General features: G+C 44.3%; 1 protein-coding gene across 1 annotated transcript in view; it reads right to left on the bottom strand.

Moving 5' to 3' along the window:
* IRAK2 (interleukin 1 receptor associated kinase 2) overlaps positions 1-18,926 on the bottom strand; it is a 64,833-nt gene that overhangs the window by 9,699 nt on the left and 36,208 nt on the right. The window contains exons 4-10 of the mRNA XM_081105727.1: positions 17,531-17,622; positions 14,020-14,214; positions 13,870-13,934; positions 12,048-12,162; positions 8,977-9,086; positions 7,266-7,461; positions 2,824-2,886 (exon numbers count right to left, since the gene is read on the bottom strand). Of these exons, the coding sequence (XP_080961853.1) occupies positions 2,824-2,886; positions 7,266-7,461; positions 8,977-9,086; positions 12,048-12,162; positions 13,870-13,934; positions 14,020-14,214; positions 17,531-17,622 (836 nt within the window). The remainder of the gene's footprint in view (positions 1-2,823; positions 2,887-7,265; positions 7,462-8,976; positions 9,087-12,047; positions 12,163-13,869; positions 13,935-14,019; positions 14,215-17,530; positions 17,623-18,926) is intronic.

The following is an 18,926-nucleotide window of genomic DNA, read 5'->3' as shown; positions in this document are numbered from 1 at the left end:
GGACGTAATCACCAAAAGCTGGACGTAGAGAGTCCATAGGAAGAATGACCCACTTTCTGCAGAAATGCAATGATACACACAAAGAAAAGGGGGGGGGAGGTACAGTTAGAGAATAAAAATGTCTTAAGAAACATAACCAAAGGCAAATATGAAGCTTGCCTGGATCAGTATCAAACAAAACAACTTTTAAAAAGCAATTTTTGAGGGGGGTGGGAACAGTCGGGGAGAGGTCAATGGGGGAAAAAGAAGACATGTAATACTTTAAACAATAAAAATTTTTAAAAATAAAATAGCAATTTTTGAGATGATTTGGGAATTCTAAATATAGAATGGGTATTAAATAATATTTAAAAATTTAGAAAACTATTATATGGTTGCAATAACACAATATCTGGAATTTACTTTAAAGTATACACACACAGCCCTAGCCGGTTTGACTCAGTGGATAGAGCAATGATGGCGAACCTATGACACGCGTGTCACACATTTTTTTGGTTGATTTTTCTTTGTTAAATGGCATTTAAATAGATAAAATAAATATAAAAATATAAATCTTTGTTTTACTATGGTTGCAAATATCAAAAAATTTCTACATGTGACACGGCACCAGAGTTAAGTTAGGGTTTTTCAAAATGCTGACATGCCGAGCTCAAAAGGTTCGCCATCACTGAGCTAAAGTGTCAGCCTGGGACCTTAAAGGTCCCAGGTTCTATTCCAGTCAAGGGCACATGCCCGGGTTGTGGGCTCAATCCCCAGTGGGGGACTTGCAGGAGGCAGCCAATCCGCGATTCTCTCTCATCATGGATGTTTCTATCTCTCTCTCCCTCTTCCTTCCTCTCTGAAATCAATAAAAATATATTACAAATAAATAAATAAAGTACATACACACAAAGTTTTGGGGGGTGTAAAGAAATAAAAACAGCATGATTTGATAACTGATGGGATGGATATACAAATATTCTTTTCTTTACATTTGAAATTGTCCATAATAAAAAGGGCTTTTAGGAACTAGCCATGCCTACCCATAGAATGGAATGGGAGTGGGGGGAGAGAGAGAAACATCAATTGGCGGCCTCCTGTCATCCAACATCAAGTCAGAACCCGCAACCTGGGCATGCGCCCTGACTAGGAATCAAACTCACCACCTTTTTGCCCTAACAGGTTTGGCTCAGTGGATAGAGCATCCGTCTGTTGACTCAAGGGTCCCAGATTCGATTCCGGTCAAGGGCATGTACCTTGGTTGCGGGCACATCCCCAGTGGGGAGTGTGCAGGAGGCAGCTGATTGATGTTGATGTTTCTAACGCTCTATCCCTCTCCCTTCCTCTCTGTAAAAAATCAATAAAATATATTTTAAAAAACTTAAAAAAACCCCAAAAACTCACCACCTTTCTGTGTGTGGGATGACACTCCAAACAACTGAGCCACACCAGCCAGGGCAAAACTAGGTTTTTTAATCAGTGATATCCTTCACATTTTAGAAACCATTAACAGAAAAGACCTTCTAGCAAATTTCATAGAAATGCCTCCAAAGCCTCTTTCTCCTGTGACGTTCACCCAGGGAGCCCCAGAGGACTGCTGAGAAATGCATCTCGAGAAAACTGTCAGGAGATGAGAAACTGTCCCAAACTACCCAAATCACATCCAAGCTGCTTAAACTGACCTCTTTGTGGTATCTGGAGCTCGGTGCCCAAAGGGGGCGGAGCTCAGAGAGCTCAGTAGAGGGACAAGTTGTGACTTTCTGTGTATAGGGGAGGCCTTCAGCTCTCCACCCTAAAGCTCGGGGAATGCTACTGGGGCCCAGTCACAAAAAGCCAGCTGCTCCACTGGCCTCAACATCAAGTCAGAAAAGGGGTGCCCCTCTCAAACTGATGCAGAGGGCCAGAGCTTGCCAGAATTTCGATCTCTGCCAAAGACATGGGTTCAAATCCGTTTGACCACTGATCTCACTGAGGAGCATGAGACAAGTCTCTTCACCTTGGCCTTGGTTTTTTTCATCCGTAAAATGGGGATGATGATACTACTGAATTCATATGGTTGGACTTCCATGGGAATTAAACAGTCAAAAGTGTCAGGGTTGAGAACTCCAGGATCTGCAATCCAGAAGACCTGACTCGGAATTCCTGCTCTGACATTCAGTACAGCTGAGATTTCAGGCAAACCGCAGAGCTGGCTGTCCTCATCTACAGGTGAACATAATGCCTCTATCAATCTCATAGGGATTCTGAGATGACTTAGAAAGGTAATTTATGGGCCTGGCCTGTGTGGCTCAGTAGTTGAGCGTCGATCCAGGAACCAAGAAGTTGCTCATCAGCGATCAATGATTCTCTCTCATCATTGATGTTTCTATATTTCCCTCTCCCTTCCTCTCTCTGAAATCAATAAAAACATATCTTTAAAAAAAAAAAAAAGGAAGATAATTTATGGAAGGTGCTAGAGTCAAGCTGTGTTGTTATATTTTTGAAATGACACTATACCTATGATAGTTCTTTGAACCTACCAAATATGGAAGTTATTGAATTTATTATAGAAACCCATTTAAAAAGCCTGAAACTAACTTACCAATTTGAGGACAACCCTATTTGATTGCCTGATGTGTAGAGAGAAGAAATGAGTTTTCCTTAAACATTCTAAATTCTATTGTATCATGAAAAAGTAATTGTTAGCTGGCAGGTGGGTGTGGGAGATTAAAGCTACTTTGCACGGATGCAAATCAAACCCTGGTCTGAGACCTCATTAGCATCTGTAAAATGGGTCCCCTCCTGACCCCTCGTGGCTGTGAGGCCCAAACATACCAACCAGCCAGAAGTGACTGGTTTCCTTACCAGGTAAACTGGGCTTCGGTCGTGATCCATCGCAGGGATGCCAGTGAGGACCTCAGCTAACACCTGCAGAGAACATGGAGTTAGCACAGTTCACACACTCATGTACAGGTCAAGAGAGAAGCTTCTTCTCAATAATACAGTCTGAGCTCCAGGCTCAGCTCTGCCATTTGCCAGCAGAGACACATGCCCAAAGTCCTGAACATGAGACCCAGTGCTTATAGAAGGTTCGAATTAACTGATAGCAAGGTAGGGAGGATGGAAACCAAATGTGTGTGTATTATCATCAATTATATATATATATACACACACATATATATATGCACACTTATATGTATGCATACATAAACTATATGCATATACACATACAGGGTGGGGCAAAAGTAGGTTTATGGTTTTTTTGTATGGAAAATAATACAATAATTAATAAATAATAATACAAGAATAAACTCTGTTTCACATACAACTGTAAACCTACCTTTTCCCTACCCTGTATAATATACACACAATATATATATACACACATGCATATATCTCTATATTTATCTACATACACACATACATATGCACACACTATATTTTAAAGATAATTTCATTTTTTGAAAAATCAGAAATGATAAGCAGGCATTGCTACATCAATCTCAAGAAAGAGGAATCCATGTGCATGTATGTATTCTATGCAGAAAATCTCAGCAATATTTATAGCATGCTTCATCCATATGCCTTTTTAAAAAAACATGTTTTTACTGATTTTAGAGAAAGAGGAAGGGAGAGAAGAAAGAGAAGGGAGAGGAGAGAGATAGAAACATTGAAGCTGACAGAGAAAATCAATTGGCTGCCTCCTGCAGGACCCCTATTGGGGATTATGTCCTGACCAGGAATCGAACCATTGACCTCTTGGTGCCCGGGACGACCCTCAACCAACTGAGCGACACTGGACGGACCCATTATGCCTTTCTTAACATTATTTGTTCATTAATTCATCCACTCACAAAAGGAGCAGAGACCTGAGCCAGTGTAAGCCACCAACAACTGATAAACAGCGGTATGTGTTTTAGTAAATGGGAAGCCTGCTTTCAACAGGAATTCTTGGCAGAGATAGCAGCATGGTGGTTAAGGACTCTACAGTCAGACAGACCTGGCTTCAAATTACTTTGTTCCTTATATGTGCAGGTGATTTTTAGGCAAGTGACTAAAAATGAGCCTGTGTCCTCATCTGGTAAATGAGGATCTAGCAGTAGTGAATATAAGGGACTGAGTGTCAAATCTCTCTTCCACAGCCCCTCTAGAAGCAACTTAAAATAGGTTCCCTTTTATGCCAAGAAATCCTCTCCTCCAGAGAAAAGGCCACTAGGTTAATAACAGAAAGGCAGTGGCCAGGAGGGGGCAGTAGTGGGCATCCCTGCAGCCAGTGGACAGGAGACCATTGAAAAGACTCTCACCAGCGGTGTCAGAAAAGAAGAGGAAATAAATACACAAACATTTCCTCTGTCTCCCCTACATGCAGACTCTATGCAAGGCTCTTTATAGAGGTCAGTGAGTGCTCACCAAAAAACACATACAAAACACTGAGAAATGCAGTGTTCCCAATAAGAGAAACCAAAGGTCAAAATCATACTGTTAGTCAATGGCAGGGCTGAGAAAGAGTGCAGGGAGCCAGTGGGCACTGAATGAATGAGTGAATGAATGAATGGATGAATGAACGAATAAGGAAGTCAATTGTTACACTAAGAGTTGAGTTAAAAAGTCAAGAGTAAACAGAAATCAGGAATGATGGTGTAAAGGTAGGAATAGTAAAACAAACCACTATAATCATCATCATCATCTTGATATTTGCAAAGTACTATGCTAACCAGGTATATATATTACCTTATTAATCTTCATATATATAATTTACTCCCCATTTTACAGAGGGAAAAACTGAGGTCCAGAGTTATAGGTGATGTGCCCTACGTCACACAGCTGAAAGTAACTGAGCTGGGACCCAAATCCATGCTCTTAACCTCTGCACTACAGTGCCTGGTGGTTTTGGGGTTCAGTTCCCCCAGGTCTTACAGAAGTAGGAGCCTGGGGGAGCCCTGATGAGCTCACTGAACCACCCAGGGAGGCTGACAGGGGCAAGGACACCAGAAGAGCCCATGAGCTAGGAGACAGAAGGAAGCAAAATCATACATGTGCTTGTCAGGCTAAGGGCAGAAGGTGGCTCCGGGGGAGGGCAGTAGTTAGTAGGAGAGGTGGACAGCCGGGGGCTTGGGGTCAGAGAGAGGAAGTACAGAGTTGAAGGCTGGAGAGGGAGAGAGAAGGCAAGGTCCAAAATGCAGTTTGCTTGTTCTTGGCAGATGTCAACCAGGGACTGTCACTTTTCTCAGCCAGTATTTCCTAGACCTGGTTCTATGGGACATGGATGCTGAGAGATACTGAAAAAATAAGGTTCAGTTATCAAAATAATTTGGGAAACATAGCATACTGTTTGCCCAGCTATGGTAAATCCACAACGATCAGATTAAGAGCTCATTATCATATTAAAGGCAGAGCTCATTATCATATTAAAGGCTCTGATTAATTTTGTGGTAAAGAAATCTGCTTGACTTTGATTAACCCAGATTTCTCAAACCTATTTGCCCCCAAAACCTTTAAACACACCAAACCTACAGAGATCTCAAGGAATTGGTGTTCTGTAGAAATATACACTGGAGACTATTTTCAGACCATGAGCTCCTGGGGGAGGGATTGTGTTTAAGTTACATTGATAGTCTACACAAATTCTACATACAGTATTACAGTAATGCCAGACAGATGGTGGTAAGGATGAGTATATGGATAGTGAATAGATGGATGGATGGATGGATGAGTGGATAAATGTTGAATGAATGATGATTGGAAAGATGGATGGACAGATGGACAAAAAAGATGAATGAACAAACAAGGACAAACACAACTGGATAGAAAATTAGACGGCTGGCTGGGTGGGAATCAGGGAAGTCAGGAGATGATATCTATAGCTTACTACAATCTGGACACACGAGAGGGGCTTTACTTCAAGAGTTGGCAGATTTTTTTCTTTAACAGGCTAGAGAGTAAATATCCTATATAATAAAAGCCTAATATGCAAATCGACTGAACAGCGGAACAACCAGCAGAACAACCGGTCACTATGACGCACACTGATCACCAGGGGGCAGACGCTCAATGCAGGAGCTGCCCCCAGCCCGCAGGCCCCAGACCAACCAAGGCGGGTGCCAACAGGGGCCCCCCAATCGCCCTGCCGGTTGCCCCACAGATCAGCCCTGATCGCCAGCCAGGCGGGTGCCAACAGGGGCCCCCCAATTGCCCTGCCGGTTGCCCCACAGATCAGCCCTGATCGCCAGCCAGGCCTAGGGACCCTATCCATGCACGAATTTCATGCACCAGGCCTCTAGTTTTAAATATATTTTTACTGATTTCAGAGAGAGGAAGGGAGAGGGATGGAGAGAGAGATAGAAACATCAATGATAAGAGAGAATCCCACTGGGGATCGAGCCTGCAACCCAGGCACGTGCCCTGACCAGTAATTGAACTGCGACCTCCTAGTTCATAGGTTGACACTCAACCACCAAGCCATGTCAGCTGGGTGAGAGTAAATATTTTAGGTTTTATGGGCCACAAACCAAGTCTCTGTCACATATTCTTCCTTTTTAAAAAAAATTATTGCCGAAACCGGTTTGGCTCAGTGGATGGAGCGTCAGCCTGCGGACTGAGAGGTCCCGGGTTCGATTCCGGTCAAGGGCATGTACCTGGGTTGCGGGCACATCCCCGGTGGGGGATGTGCAAGAGGCAGCTGATCGATGTTTCTCTCTCATCGATGTTTCTAACTCTCTCTATTTCTCTCCCTTCCTCTCTGTGAAAAATCAATAAAATATATTTAAAAAAATTATTATTATTTAACTGAGGCCAGGTGCACAAAATTTGTGCACGGGGGGTGTGTCCCTCAGCCCAGCCTGCACCCTCTCCAATCTGGGAGCCCTCGGGGGATGTTTGACTGCTGGTTTAGACGTGATCCCTGTGGGCAATCCGGGACTGCTGGCTCCTAACCACTCACCTGTCTGTCTGCCTAATTGCCCCTAACCACTCTGCCTGCCTGCCTGATTGCCCCTAACCACTCTGCCTTCCATCCTGATCGCCCCTAACTGTCTCTGCCTCAGCCCCTGCCACTGTGGCTTTGTCCAGAAGACGTCCAGTCTCATTAGCATATTACCCTTTCATTAGTATAGATCTTTTATGAATATAAAAACTATTATTAGTTATAGGTCATAGGCTAGTTTTGGCCTGTGGGCCATAGTTAGCCAACACCTACTGTACTTTGATGTAACATATCTATGAGCCTCTATCATAGCCTGTGCTTACACAGGAGTCATGGAAAAGACAAATGAGTATAGGCCCCCCTCAGCAGAGAAGGAAACTCTTACTATTCCACAGCTAAAGATGTCCACTCGCTTTGTCAACTGCCCCACTTTGATGAAATCTTCTGGCAGATATGCAGCTGAGGCCTGGAAAAGATGGGTCTTCATCCTGGTATATTTTGACCTTTTATTGTCAGGACACAGGTGAGACTTTGGATGAGCCAGCATGGGGGTGAAGTTTTGATCTAGCAAAACATTGGAGCTGTGGAAAAGAAAACAGAGAGAACCTTTTCATTTGGGGCTGGACAAGAAGAGGTTGCCATTGAGATGCTTTTGGGAAACAACTCAGCAATGAGCTGCAGTAAGTTAGGGTTACTGAAACCCTCGACATGGAGTTTCTGAGAGAGGAGCCCACTCCGACAAGCCAATGAAGATGGAGCTAAGATTAATCCTGGTGCCTTGAGAATGGCATTCAGTGTGGTCAAAGAGGTGCAGCCATCTTGATCCCCACAGATGTCCACCCCAATCACCCCCAGCTGGCCAAGCCCATATAGGCTGTGTTGGCTCAGTCCCTCTGAGGCTGTTCCGACCCCCAGCTCTGGCCCAGCTGACTCAAGCCTAAGGGCCAGCATCCTTCGTGACTGAACCTGTCCAGATTGTAGAAAATAAGAGCAATAAAAATGTTCTTGAACCTAGTCATCTAAACCATGGGAGTGAACGCTCAGAAAGTACTCCAAAAGGGAGGGGGGACAAAAAAACTCAGCTATGTGTACAAATATTCAATACAGAACTAACCCTCTGATAGTTTTTTTAAAAAGTAGACACCAATTCTAATGTCCACTATTAGGAGTGGGTAAGTAAATTATGGGTAATCCGTGCAATGGAAGACTAAGAAGTCACTGGAAATAATGACATGCAATGTGGAAAAATGTTTACCATATTTAAGTGAAGCAGGGGAAGAGAATATGAAATGGTAACCAGCTAACTGGGCTACCTTAGGGCCAAGACTTCTGTGTGGGAAGGGGCTGAGAAAAGAAACAGAAAAATGGGGGCCAACTGATGAGTCCGGGAGGTGAGCCAGGACGACCACGAGTCCTTCTGCTTCCCGTCTTGCTATTACTGTTGTTTGTGCAATCAAATAATAATCAATGGGGAGAGAGAAAAAAAAGGGGCTTCCCCTTGTCAAATCGAGAGAGGACTTTTGGGGAAGTGTGGGTTCTATGGTTTCAAGGTCAATTTTGCCGAATTCTCTGATATCTTCTGGAATCTCTTCCCATGTTGCCAGTCCACAAATGCAGAACTCTTGCTCTTGGATGGTTGGGACATGATAGCTGGGGTGTACACTAACCAGCAGGAAGCCTCCCTAACACGAATTACTTTCACCAACAGGTATACAAGTGGGGGAGGGGGTCTCCAAGAAGACCCTGAGCACAGAGCTCAAAATCCCAGGGGAATTGGCAGATATGACCCAGACTTCAAGGACCAGGTGCAGACCAGCTGGATGGGTGGAAAGTAAACTACATCATGGGTGTGGGGTGCTTGTTGGGGAAACACCAGCTTAGAAAGACGAATGTGGTGACAGGTAGGCAGTTTGTGCTGACAGCAGCCAGAAACACTGATTTTTGAGGATGTAACAAAGAAAGGGAGACCCAAAGGAGGTGAGGTGGGGAGAGAAAGGCAAAGAGAAGAGACACAGAGGGAGAGGAAGGGGCCCTGGAATGTGGTCCTGCCTCATCCCTGCAGCCAGAGCCCTTGGCCGGTCCAGTCCACCTCTCACCTCTTGATGTTGCTGTGAATGATCTCCAGGCTGTGAAGGTGCTCCACGGCACGAAGCAGCCCTGAGACGATGCTGATGCGCTGGGGCCAGAGGAGGGGGTCTGAGTCACCCTGAGAGAAAGAAAAGAGGTGAAACAGCTCCTTTTAAAGTCCCAAGGGCAGGGTCCCGGGCTCCTGTCTCTCCTCCAGCCCTTCCTGTCCTCTGCAACAGCGCTCGACCCGCATGGTCTACTGGCAGGGGGACCAGTTTTGACATCTGATGGATCTAGGTGGAAATCCCAGCTCAGACGTGCACTAGCTGTGTGACTCTGGAAAAGACACAGCCTCTCTGAGCCTCGCTTCCTTCAGATTAAAATGGAAATGTTCATCCCTATGCTTTAGGCTTGTTGTAAGGATTTAAAGAAGTGTGCGGTATGTCCCTAGCATACGGTCTGCCACACAGTGGGTGCTCAACAAACAGCACCTATTTTTATGACTGTTACAGTGGCAGTTCTGGAGTTTTTCTCTAAGTGGGGCTGGTTGGGAAAGGAGCTAGGGAGCTTGTGTTGGCACACCAGGCCCTGGACCTTATGCCCATTTTATGTATATATATATTTGGGGAGACTTCACAAGGGATAATGGACATTGTGGGGTGGGCTAAATTCCGCTCCCTTTCCTCAGGTGCTACCACTGTTTTTCTAAGACTGAATCTACAAGCTAAATCACCACTTATTTCTCAAGTTCTGTCTTCGGTCCCACATCATCTAAGAACTGGCCTTGCTCATTAATTTCTTCTCAAAAACTCTGAAATATGGAGCCACGAAGAAGAAATAAAAGGCATCAAAATTGGAAATGAAGAAGTAAAACTGTCCTTATTCGCGGATGACATGATATTGTACATAAAAAACCCTAAAGACTCCATCAAAAAACTATTAGACTTACTAAATGAATTTGGCAATGTAGCAGGATACAAAATTAATGCCAAGAAATCTATGGCATTTCTATACACCAATAATGAACTTACAGAAAGAGACTAAAAAAGTAATCCCATTTACCATCACACCAAAAAAATTAAGATACCTAGGAATAAACTTAACTAAAGAGGTAAAAGACCTCTACTCAGAAAACTACAGGACGTTGAAAAAAGAGATAGAGAAAGACATAAACAGATGGAAGAACATACCATGTTCATGGATTGGTAGAATCAACATCATTAAAATGTCCATACTACCCAAAGCAATCTATAAATTCAATGCACTCCCCATTAAAATACCAATTACATATTTCAGAGACCTAGAACGAACTCTCCAAAAATTCATCTGGAATAAAAAAAAGACCCCGAATAGCTGCAGCGATCCTGAGAAAGAAGAACAAAGTAGGTGGGATCTCAATACCAGATATCAAGCTGTATTACAAAGCCACTGTTCTCAAAACTGCCTGGTACTGGCACAAGAACAGAGATATAGATCAATGGAATAGAAAAGAGAACCCAGAAATCAACCCAAACCAATATGTTCTATTAATATTTGACAAAGGAAGCAAGAACATGCAATGGAGTCAAGACAGTCTTTTCAATAAATGGTGCTGGGAAAATTGGACAGATACATGCAAAGAAATGAAACTAGACCACCAACTTACACCATACACAAAAATAAACTCAAAATGGATAAAGGACTTAAATTTAAGACAAGAAGCCATAAAAATACTAGAGGTATCCAAAGGCAACAAAATCTCAGACATATGCTATGCTGAAGCAATTTCTTCACCGACACATCTCCTAGGACACTGGAAACTAAAGAGAAAATAAAAAAAATGGGACTACATCAAAATGAAATATGGAGCCACATGAAACCAGTTCAAACCCTAGTCCTGACACCTGTCAGCTGTGTTCTTTTGGGCAAATCGCTTTGCCTCTCTGTGCCGGACACTCCTCTTTTAGAAAACGGAAAAACCTGTTGGGTTGGGGCAAGGCCTGGAGGAGACATGTGTAAAGCCCTTGTCACAGTGTCTTGCACACAGGAAGAGCTCAGCAAAACTAATGATCATTATCATACCATGAATAACTGCTTTACTTAGACCCTGCCAAAGGAAGTAATAATTCCATGTGGAATAATTTTATTTCCCTCTGAGGATTTTATGGGAGGGATGTTTGCTTTTAAAATTATAATTTTGCAAAAAATAAAAATAAAAAATAAAATAAAATTATAATTTTGCCCAGCCAGCGTGGCTCAGCAGCTGAGCGTCGACCTATGAACCAGGAGGTCACGGTTCAGTTTCTGGTCAGGGCACATGCCTGGATTGTACGCTCAATTCCCAGTGTGGGGTGTACAGGAGGCAGCCAATCAATGATTCTCTCATCTTGATGTTTCTATCTCTCTCCCTTCCTCTCTGAAATCAATAAAAATAGATTTTAAATAAATAAAATAAAATTGTGATTTCATCACTTCTCAGCCTTTTGGCTAAGATCAAGTGATAAAACTGTAATTTTTGTTGTTGTGTTGTTAATCCTCACCCAAGAATATTTTTTCCATTGATCTTTAGAGAGAGTGGAAGGGAGAGGAAGAGACAAAGAGAGAGAAACATTGCTGTGAGAGAGACACATTGGTTGCTTCCCACATGCGCCCCAACCAGGGATTGAGCCTACAACTGAGATACATGCCCTTGACCAGAATCGAACCACGACCCTTCAGTCTGTGGGCTAACACTCTAACCATTGAGAAAACCGGCTAGGGCTAAAATTGAAATTTTAGTAAGTATTTATTTTGAAATAAAATTTTGCCTCCACTTTCCCATACTTTGTATCTTTTAATTATTTTTCTTGTCCTATTGCATTGGCTATCACCTGCAGAACAATGTTGAATAAATTTAGTGCTATGGGATACTTTATCTTGCTCTTGACTTAAATGAAATGCCTGTTGTCAAATAAAATTTTTATAGGGTTTTACCTGAAGATGTTTAGCCAGATTTTATGTATCCTGGACCAACTTCTCCTGAAGGGCCTCACTCTCTCAGGACTCTTATATGTCCTTAACCATTGATTCTCTAACTGGGTACTGCCTGGTTCTGTTCTCTGACCATGACCCAGCCTCTTACCTGGCACCGGAGTCTGTCTTGTAAAGAACCATTTGCCATGTAGGAGTAGATCAAGCTGTAAAACTGTTTTCCAGTGCAGACCCCCAGCAGAGGTAAGACATTGGGGTGGCAGCATCTGAAATCAGGCATAGTGCAGAGGCGCGGAGTTAGACAGAAAGAGTAATCAAAGACTGCTCCAATTCCTCACCTCCCACATCTCTTATGCCCTCTCCACTGCCCTGAGGGCCCAGCGCCAGAGTAGAAAGATGAAAACTGTGTGCCTTCAAGAAGCTGGAAGCCAAGTTGCTTGATCTTATCCTGCCTCCCTGCTCTGCAGCATATGACACCTTAACCACTCCGTCTTCTGGAAGCAGAGGCTTAGAGACTAAGGAACTTGCCAAGGTTATAGCTAGCAAGCAGTGAAGCCAGGATAAGATTGCAAGTCTGCTTGACTCCCAGGACTGGAGTTCTTCCCCAAAATCCTCTTCCGCTGAGTCTAAGTCACCCATTCCTTCTGTCTCCTCCTACCCTCTTAACCACTCTTTCTTGGCCGTTTTCCCTAAGACCCTCCTCTTTCATCTCCTTCTGAAACCTGAGTCTCCCAGGCAGGGCTCCGCATCTTGTATTATAAGTTGTTCCTCTAGGTCAGTGGTTCTCAACCTTCTGGCCCTTTAAATACAGTTCCTCATATTGTGATCCAACCATAAAATTATTTTCGTTGCTACTTCATAACTGCAATGTTGCTACTGTTATGAATCGTAATGTAAATACCTGATATGCAGGATGGTCTTAGGCGACCCCTGTGAAAGAGTCATTCGACCGCCAAAGGGGTCGCGACCCACAGGTTGAGAACCGCTGCTCTATGTATATCCTGCCTCTATATCTCCATACTCTAGGTGAACAATCTAAACTCGTCAAGTCTCAAACCCGCTTCTCCACCCATGGTTATTATCTTAGCAAAGGGCTCCACCATCCATCTAATTTCCTAGAAACCCTCTTACTGCCCCATCTAATTATTATGGACACTGAAATTTGAATTTTTTATACTTATGTCATGAAATAGTCTTTTTATTTTTTTCAAACCATTCTTAGCTCTCAGGCCACACAGCACAGGCAGGGCCAGATTTAGCTTATGGGTCATCATTTGCCAGATCCTGCTCTAGATCTAAGGATTTTAAGATGGATTCACTCTTAGAATTGGAATCAGTAAGTCCCTGCCCATCTCAAAAAAATGATAGGTCCGGCCAGTGTGATTCAGTGGTTGAGCGTCAACCTATGAACCAGGAAGTCACAGCTCAATTCCTGGTTGGGGTTACGGGCTGGATCCCCAGTAGGCGGGGTGCAAGAGGCAGTGATTGATGATTCTCTCTCATCATTGATGCTTCTATCTCTCTATCCCTCTACCTTCCTCTCTGAAATCAATAAAAAAAACCACACACACATATTCTTTTTAAAGAGAGATAAAAATGGCTTTCTCTCCCCCTGGATGAAAGGAGTTGGGCCAAGTGAGCCAAGGTTCTTTTATAATTCTAATCTATACTTATAGCTGTTAAACAGAAAAAGCATGGACTATGGTGCCAGAGCAACCTAGGTTCAAATTCTGGCTCTGTCACCTACTTGCTGTGTGATCTTGGACAAGACACTTGACGTCTTTGTGCCTCAATTTGCCCGTACGTAAAATACTGTCCTAATAGTAGCTACATCACAGGATTCTTGTGAGGATAAAATGAGTTTGTACACACAGAGTGCTTAAAGCATGCCTGCCACATAGGAAGCACTAGATAAGGGTTAGCTGTCGTCATTATTAAACAAAGTTTAATAATTCTCTATAGGGGAGGCTTACCTATGACAAATTCGTATCTCTGCTTGGAAGAAATTTTCGATTGATCCTGGACCTGAGCAGGCCATCTGTGGGAAAAGACTCCGAAACATTAAAATCCTGCCTCACGCAGGCAGCTTCCCCCAACACACACACTACAAACCAAGTGCTTACCTCTCTGAGCTTCTTAAAGACGAATGGTATGCCCTGCCTTTGTCCTCTATAGATGTCAGCAAAGGTCCCCTCACTGATTTTGTGGGTTTGGTTGAAATTATCGGTTGCCTGAACCACATCCACCTCATTCCAAAAAAGGCTGTCTACAGCCAGGCTCAGAAGGGTTTCTTGTTTAGGAATGGAGGTGCTGACATCCTGGGGATTTAGAGAAGAGAAAGAGATTAACATGAAATTAACATGGAAAATATTATTTTCCCTACCATCTCAGGGATCTTAGAACACCAGAGCTGAAGGAATAAACAGGATCATCTTATCCAGTGAGGAGAAATGATAAAAAAGGGACATGAGTCCTGCAGCTCAGTTCAAGTGCCTTCCTCTACACCAAAAGGTTGGGGGTTCGATTCCTAGTCAGGGCACATACCTAGGTTGTGGATTCGATCCCATCAGGAAGCATAGGGAAGGCAACTGATCAATGTTTCTCTCTCACAATGATGTTTCTCTATCTCTCTCAAAATCAATAAAAACATATCCTCAGGTGAGGATTTAAAAAAAAAAAAAAAGACATGAATAGGGCCAGCTCAAATCCAAGCTCGGACACTACTTTGCTCTGTGACCTTGGACAAGTTACTTAACCTCTATGAGCTTTAACTGCATCAGCAAAAGTGAACATAACAATCGTTGTACCCTGGAGAGAAATGTTGAAGATTAACTAAAATGTGAATATTGCTAGCAAATGGTTGATGGTTGCTTTTTTTTGTTTTTCAGTTTACAAAGGTAGTACCACGGGGGTCAAAGAGCTGAGGTGAGATCACACAGCTGGTCAATGGCCAAGCTGGTTCCCTGGTCCTATACTTGGCACATGTGCTGGGAAGCAGGATATAGGTTCACATAACCAAAGACGCTTCTGTCATCAGAGCTTCGACACTGCTTGTGTGGGTAAGCCTATGAAAAGCAGCTCTGCTTCAACCATTTCCCTTCTTAAAAATAGGTGTGCAGCCCTGATCGGTTTGGCTCAGTGGATAGAGCGTCGGCCTGCGGACTGAAGGGTCCCGGGTTCGATTCTGGTCAAGGGCATGTACCTTGGTTGCAGGCACATCCCCAGTAGGGGGGGTGCAGGAGACAGCTGGACGATGTTTCTCATTGATATTTCTAACTCTATCCCTCTCCCTTCCTCTCTGTAAAAAACCAATGAAATATATTTAAAAAATAAAATAAAATATTTTAAAAATCAATAAAATATATATTTTTTAAAAATAGGTGTGCATAAACTTATATTTTTACACTTTTTATGCTCTTTTAAACAGTTTCAGAAAATTAGTGGTGGTGGTGGGGATCTTATTATCCACTTAACTGCTATTCAAGTGTAGTGAGTTTCTTGCAGACTAGATATATAGGAATTTATTTCACAAACTAGAATCATGGTGCACACATTATTTTGATATTTCGTGTTTTCAATTAACATTACACTATGATCATTCTCCCAAGTTATCATCTTTGGGCATGATTAATTTTCAAAGAAAACTAAAACCCTGTTTAAGTGAGTCTGCGTTTTGGCACAGCTTCATGAATCAGCCCTGCAGTGCTAGCTGCTTCACCAGGCACCCTGCCCACACACTTTTAGGGACCAATGAATATGTTTTAATTTCTTGTAAAATCAGAAGAACAAAACCAAACTTTTAAAGTCAGAGAAAATGTTTTCGTTTTTAATCTAGCTTGAATTATACTCACTTTTATATCAATGTAATTATAAAATACTAGAGGCCCGGTGCACAAAAATTTGTGCACTCGGGGGGGCGGGGGGGTCCCTCAGCCCGGCCTGTGCCCTCTCGCAGTCTGGGACCCCTAGGAAGATAACGACCTGCTGGCTTAGGCCTGCTCCCGGGTGGCAGAGGGCAGGCCCAATCCCTAGGTGCAGCCCCTGGTTGGGCTCAGAGCAGGGCCGATTGGGGAGTTGGGGGCGCCGCCCCCTGTCATGCACAGAGCAGGGAGGATTGGGAGGTTGTGATGCCACCCTCAGTCACGCTCAGGGTAGAGCCGATTGGGGGGTTGGGGCACCGCCCCCTGTCACACTCAAGGCAGAGTCGATGGGGAGGTTGTGGCGCCACCCCCTGTCACGCACAGAGCAGGGCCGATCAGGGGGTTTGGGTGCTGCCCCCTGTCACGCTGATCCCGGTGTCAGGAGGCCTCACGGCTCCACTGATCCCAGTACTGGGAGGCATATTACCCTTTTCCTATATAGGGTAGAGGCCTGGTGCATGGGTGGGTGCCGGCTGGTTTGCCCTGAAGGGTGTCCTGGATCAGGGTGGGGGTCCCCACTGGGGTGCCTGGCCAGCCTGGGTGAGGGGATGATGGCTGTTTGTAGCTGGTCACACACCCTTCAGGGTGGGGGTCCCCACTGGGGTGCCTGGCCAGTGTGGGTGAGGGGCTGAGGGCTGTTTCAGGCTGGGGGTAACTGAAACTCCCAACCGCTCCTTTTTTCCTTTTTTTTTTTTTATTCTGTGCCAGCTTTAGCTTGAGGCTTGGCTCCAGCTCTTAGGCCTCCACTGCTGAAAGTAGGTTTCTGGCCTTTGCTTACAATGTTGCGATTCTGCTGGCTGAAGTCCAGCGGTATTCGTTACAATGTTTCTTAAACTGCAGGCTCAGAGGCCTGCAGCCGCAGGCGAGGAATGTTGGTTTCCTCCATCACTGAGGCAAGCAAGCCTCATGTTAGTTTCAAGCTGCCTGGCTGCCGGCCGCCATCTTGGCTGACAGTTAATTTGCATATCTCGCTGATTAGCCAATGAAAAGCGTAGCGGTCGTACGCCAATTACCATGTTTCTCTTTTATTAGTGTAGATAAATTATTTTTAGCCGAAACCAGTTTGGCTCAGTGGATGGAGCGTTGGTCTGCGGACTGAAAGGTCCCAGGTTCGATTCCGGTCAAGGGCATGTACCTGGGTTGCAGGCACATCCCCAGTGGGAGATGTGCAGGAGGCAGCTGATCGACGTTTCTGACTCTCTCTCTCCCTTCCTCTCTGTGAAAAATCAATAAAATATTTTTTTTTAATATTATTTTTAATGAAAGAAAGAAGGCACAAGTGCCTAAGACCCATGAAACTCATATGTGGCCTGGACCCAAGTCATTGAAAATTCAGAATAATACAAACATATTTTGGGTTGGGAAAAAAAATAAAACTGGACGGGAGGCAGTTTGTAAACAAATACTTCTACAGCCAATATATTTATGTATAAATGAGACCTGCCAATTATCAGGTCTCATTTATATACAAATAATGGAAAAGCTCATTAAAAATGCTTATTCAGTAGTGCATGAACCCCCTCGCCCCCAACCCCATCCCAGTTGTATTGACTGTCAGTACTTACACCTTAAAAGCTCAGAGTAATTCAATTGGTCTCCTTCCCCCCGCCCCTCACCCCACTCTAACCCCCAAACTGGTCTCAGGGAATAAATGCACAGCTGTCCTGAGAAAGAGTGCCACAAACGGGGATATGGCTTTCAGATGGGGATTTACCTTTGAATCAGATGAAGCAGGAAGGTCAGTGTTTAAGGAGGGAGGGGCATCTTCAGGAGGAGGCAGGAGGCTGGCTCTGGCTGGAGCAGGCCCTGGAAAGAAGGGACTGTGGGTCAGAAAGTGGCCCCCCTGAGGAAAGAGGAAGGGGCCCCTGTCAGCCCCCAGGCCAAACCAGGCTCTGATTGTTGTCAATAAGGACAGCTACTATTTCCTGACACCCCCAGGCACCAGACTATACCATCCTCTTGCCGTACCTAAATGAATCCTTAGGACAACCCTATGGATTGGTCCCCATTTGGCAGGTGGAGAAACAGAGGCACTGGAGGTGGCCACTTGCTCAGGGCCATACAGTAAGTGGTAGAGCCAGCCTTCAAATAGAGTATCACCTGTGTGACATCTAATCCCTGCACTGTCACACCTCCCTCACAAGGATCCGAGAACACAGGGCAATTAGCTAGGAAGCCTGCCTTCCAGAAACCTCCACCATGGCAGGAATGGCCATGACAAGCCTCTGAGTCAGAGCAAGAGAGACTGGGGGATCAAGGAGGGTTTCACAGAGGAAGGAGCATTTGACCTGGGCTTGAGAGATGGGGAAACGTTTCTGAAAAGTGGGTACGAGGTGGGAGGGCACCGAAGCAGTGCCACTGGACTGTGTGGAGGGAAAGTCCAGGCGTGCGATAAATATTCCAGGCACTTAGTCAGCAAACAGTGACATCAGCGACAGCTCTAAATGCCTTACTGTTTTAACTCATTTAACACTCACAATAATCCTAGGAGATAGGTACCATTATCATCGACTCCTTACAGATGCTGGAAATGAGGCCTTTGAGTAACTGGGGGCTGCCCTTCCAAAGAAACCTGGCCTTGACCCCAGGGGGGCAGGTCAAATTCACCTGCTTCCCGTATTTCTGGTTGACGATATCAGGAAAGGAATGATTAATCTGGACTTTTGGCCATAAAATAATGCAGAAGACTGAAAATAGAACACAGGTGAAACGACAATGAGCCTTGCTAAACTATTAACCTGGGCAGCTGATACAACTCATCTGATACAGAGCCTGAGGCTCTTTCATTCCCACAGAGCCCAACAGGAGGCCACCCTAAGCCTCTCCCCTGGGTCTGCTACGGCTTCCAGAGTTTCAGTGCTTTTTTTGTTTTTGTTTTGTTTTCCACATTTTCCAGTATTGGCTATATTGGAAAGAACGACACTTGAGAAGGTACCATATTTGCACACTCACAATGCATCAGAGAACCCCAAAATGGGACACTACAAATACACACACACACACACCAGTCCATCAGTGCACTATAACCGTAAACTAAGCTTCGGGGTAAGAGCTATAGCTCAGACACTGGAAGTAAACCTTTGGCAAATACACAGATTAATTAATCCAGG

Source organism: Myotis nattereri, assembly GCF_964212035.1.
Source record: "Myotis nattereri genome assembly, chromosome: 14".
NCBI lineage: Eukaryota > Metazoa > Chordata > Mammalia > Chiroptera > Vespertilionidae > Myotis > Myotis nattereri.
Note: the sequence above shows the minus strand (reverse complement) of the source record. Positions and strands in the feature narration are given on the sequence as shown.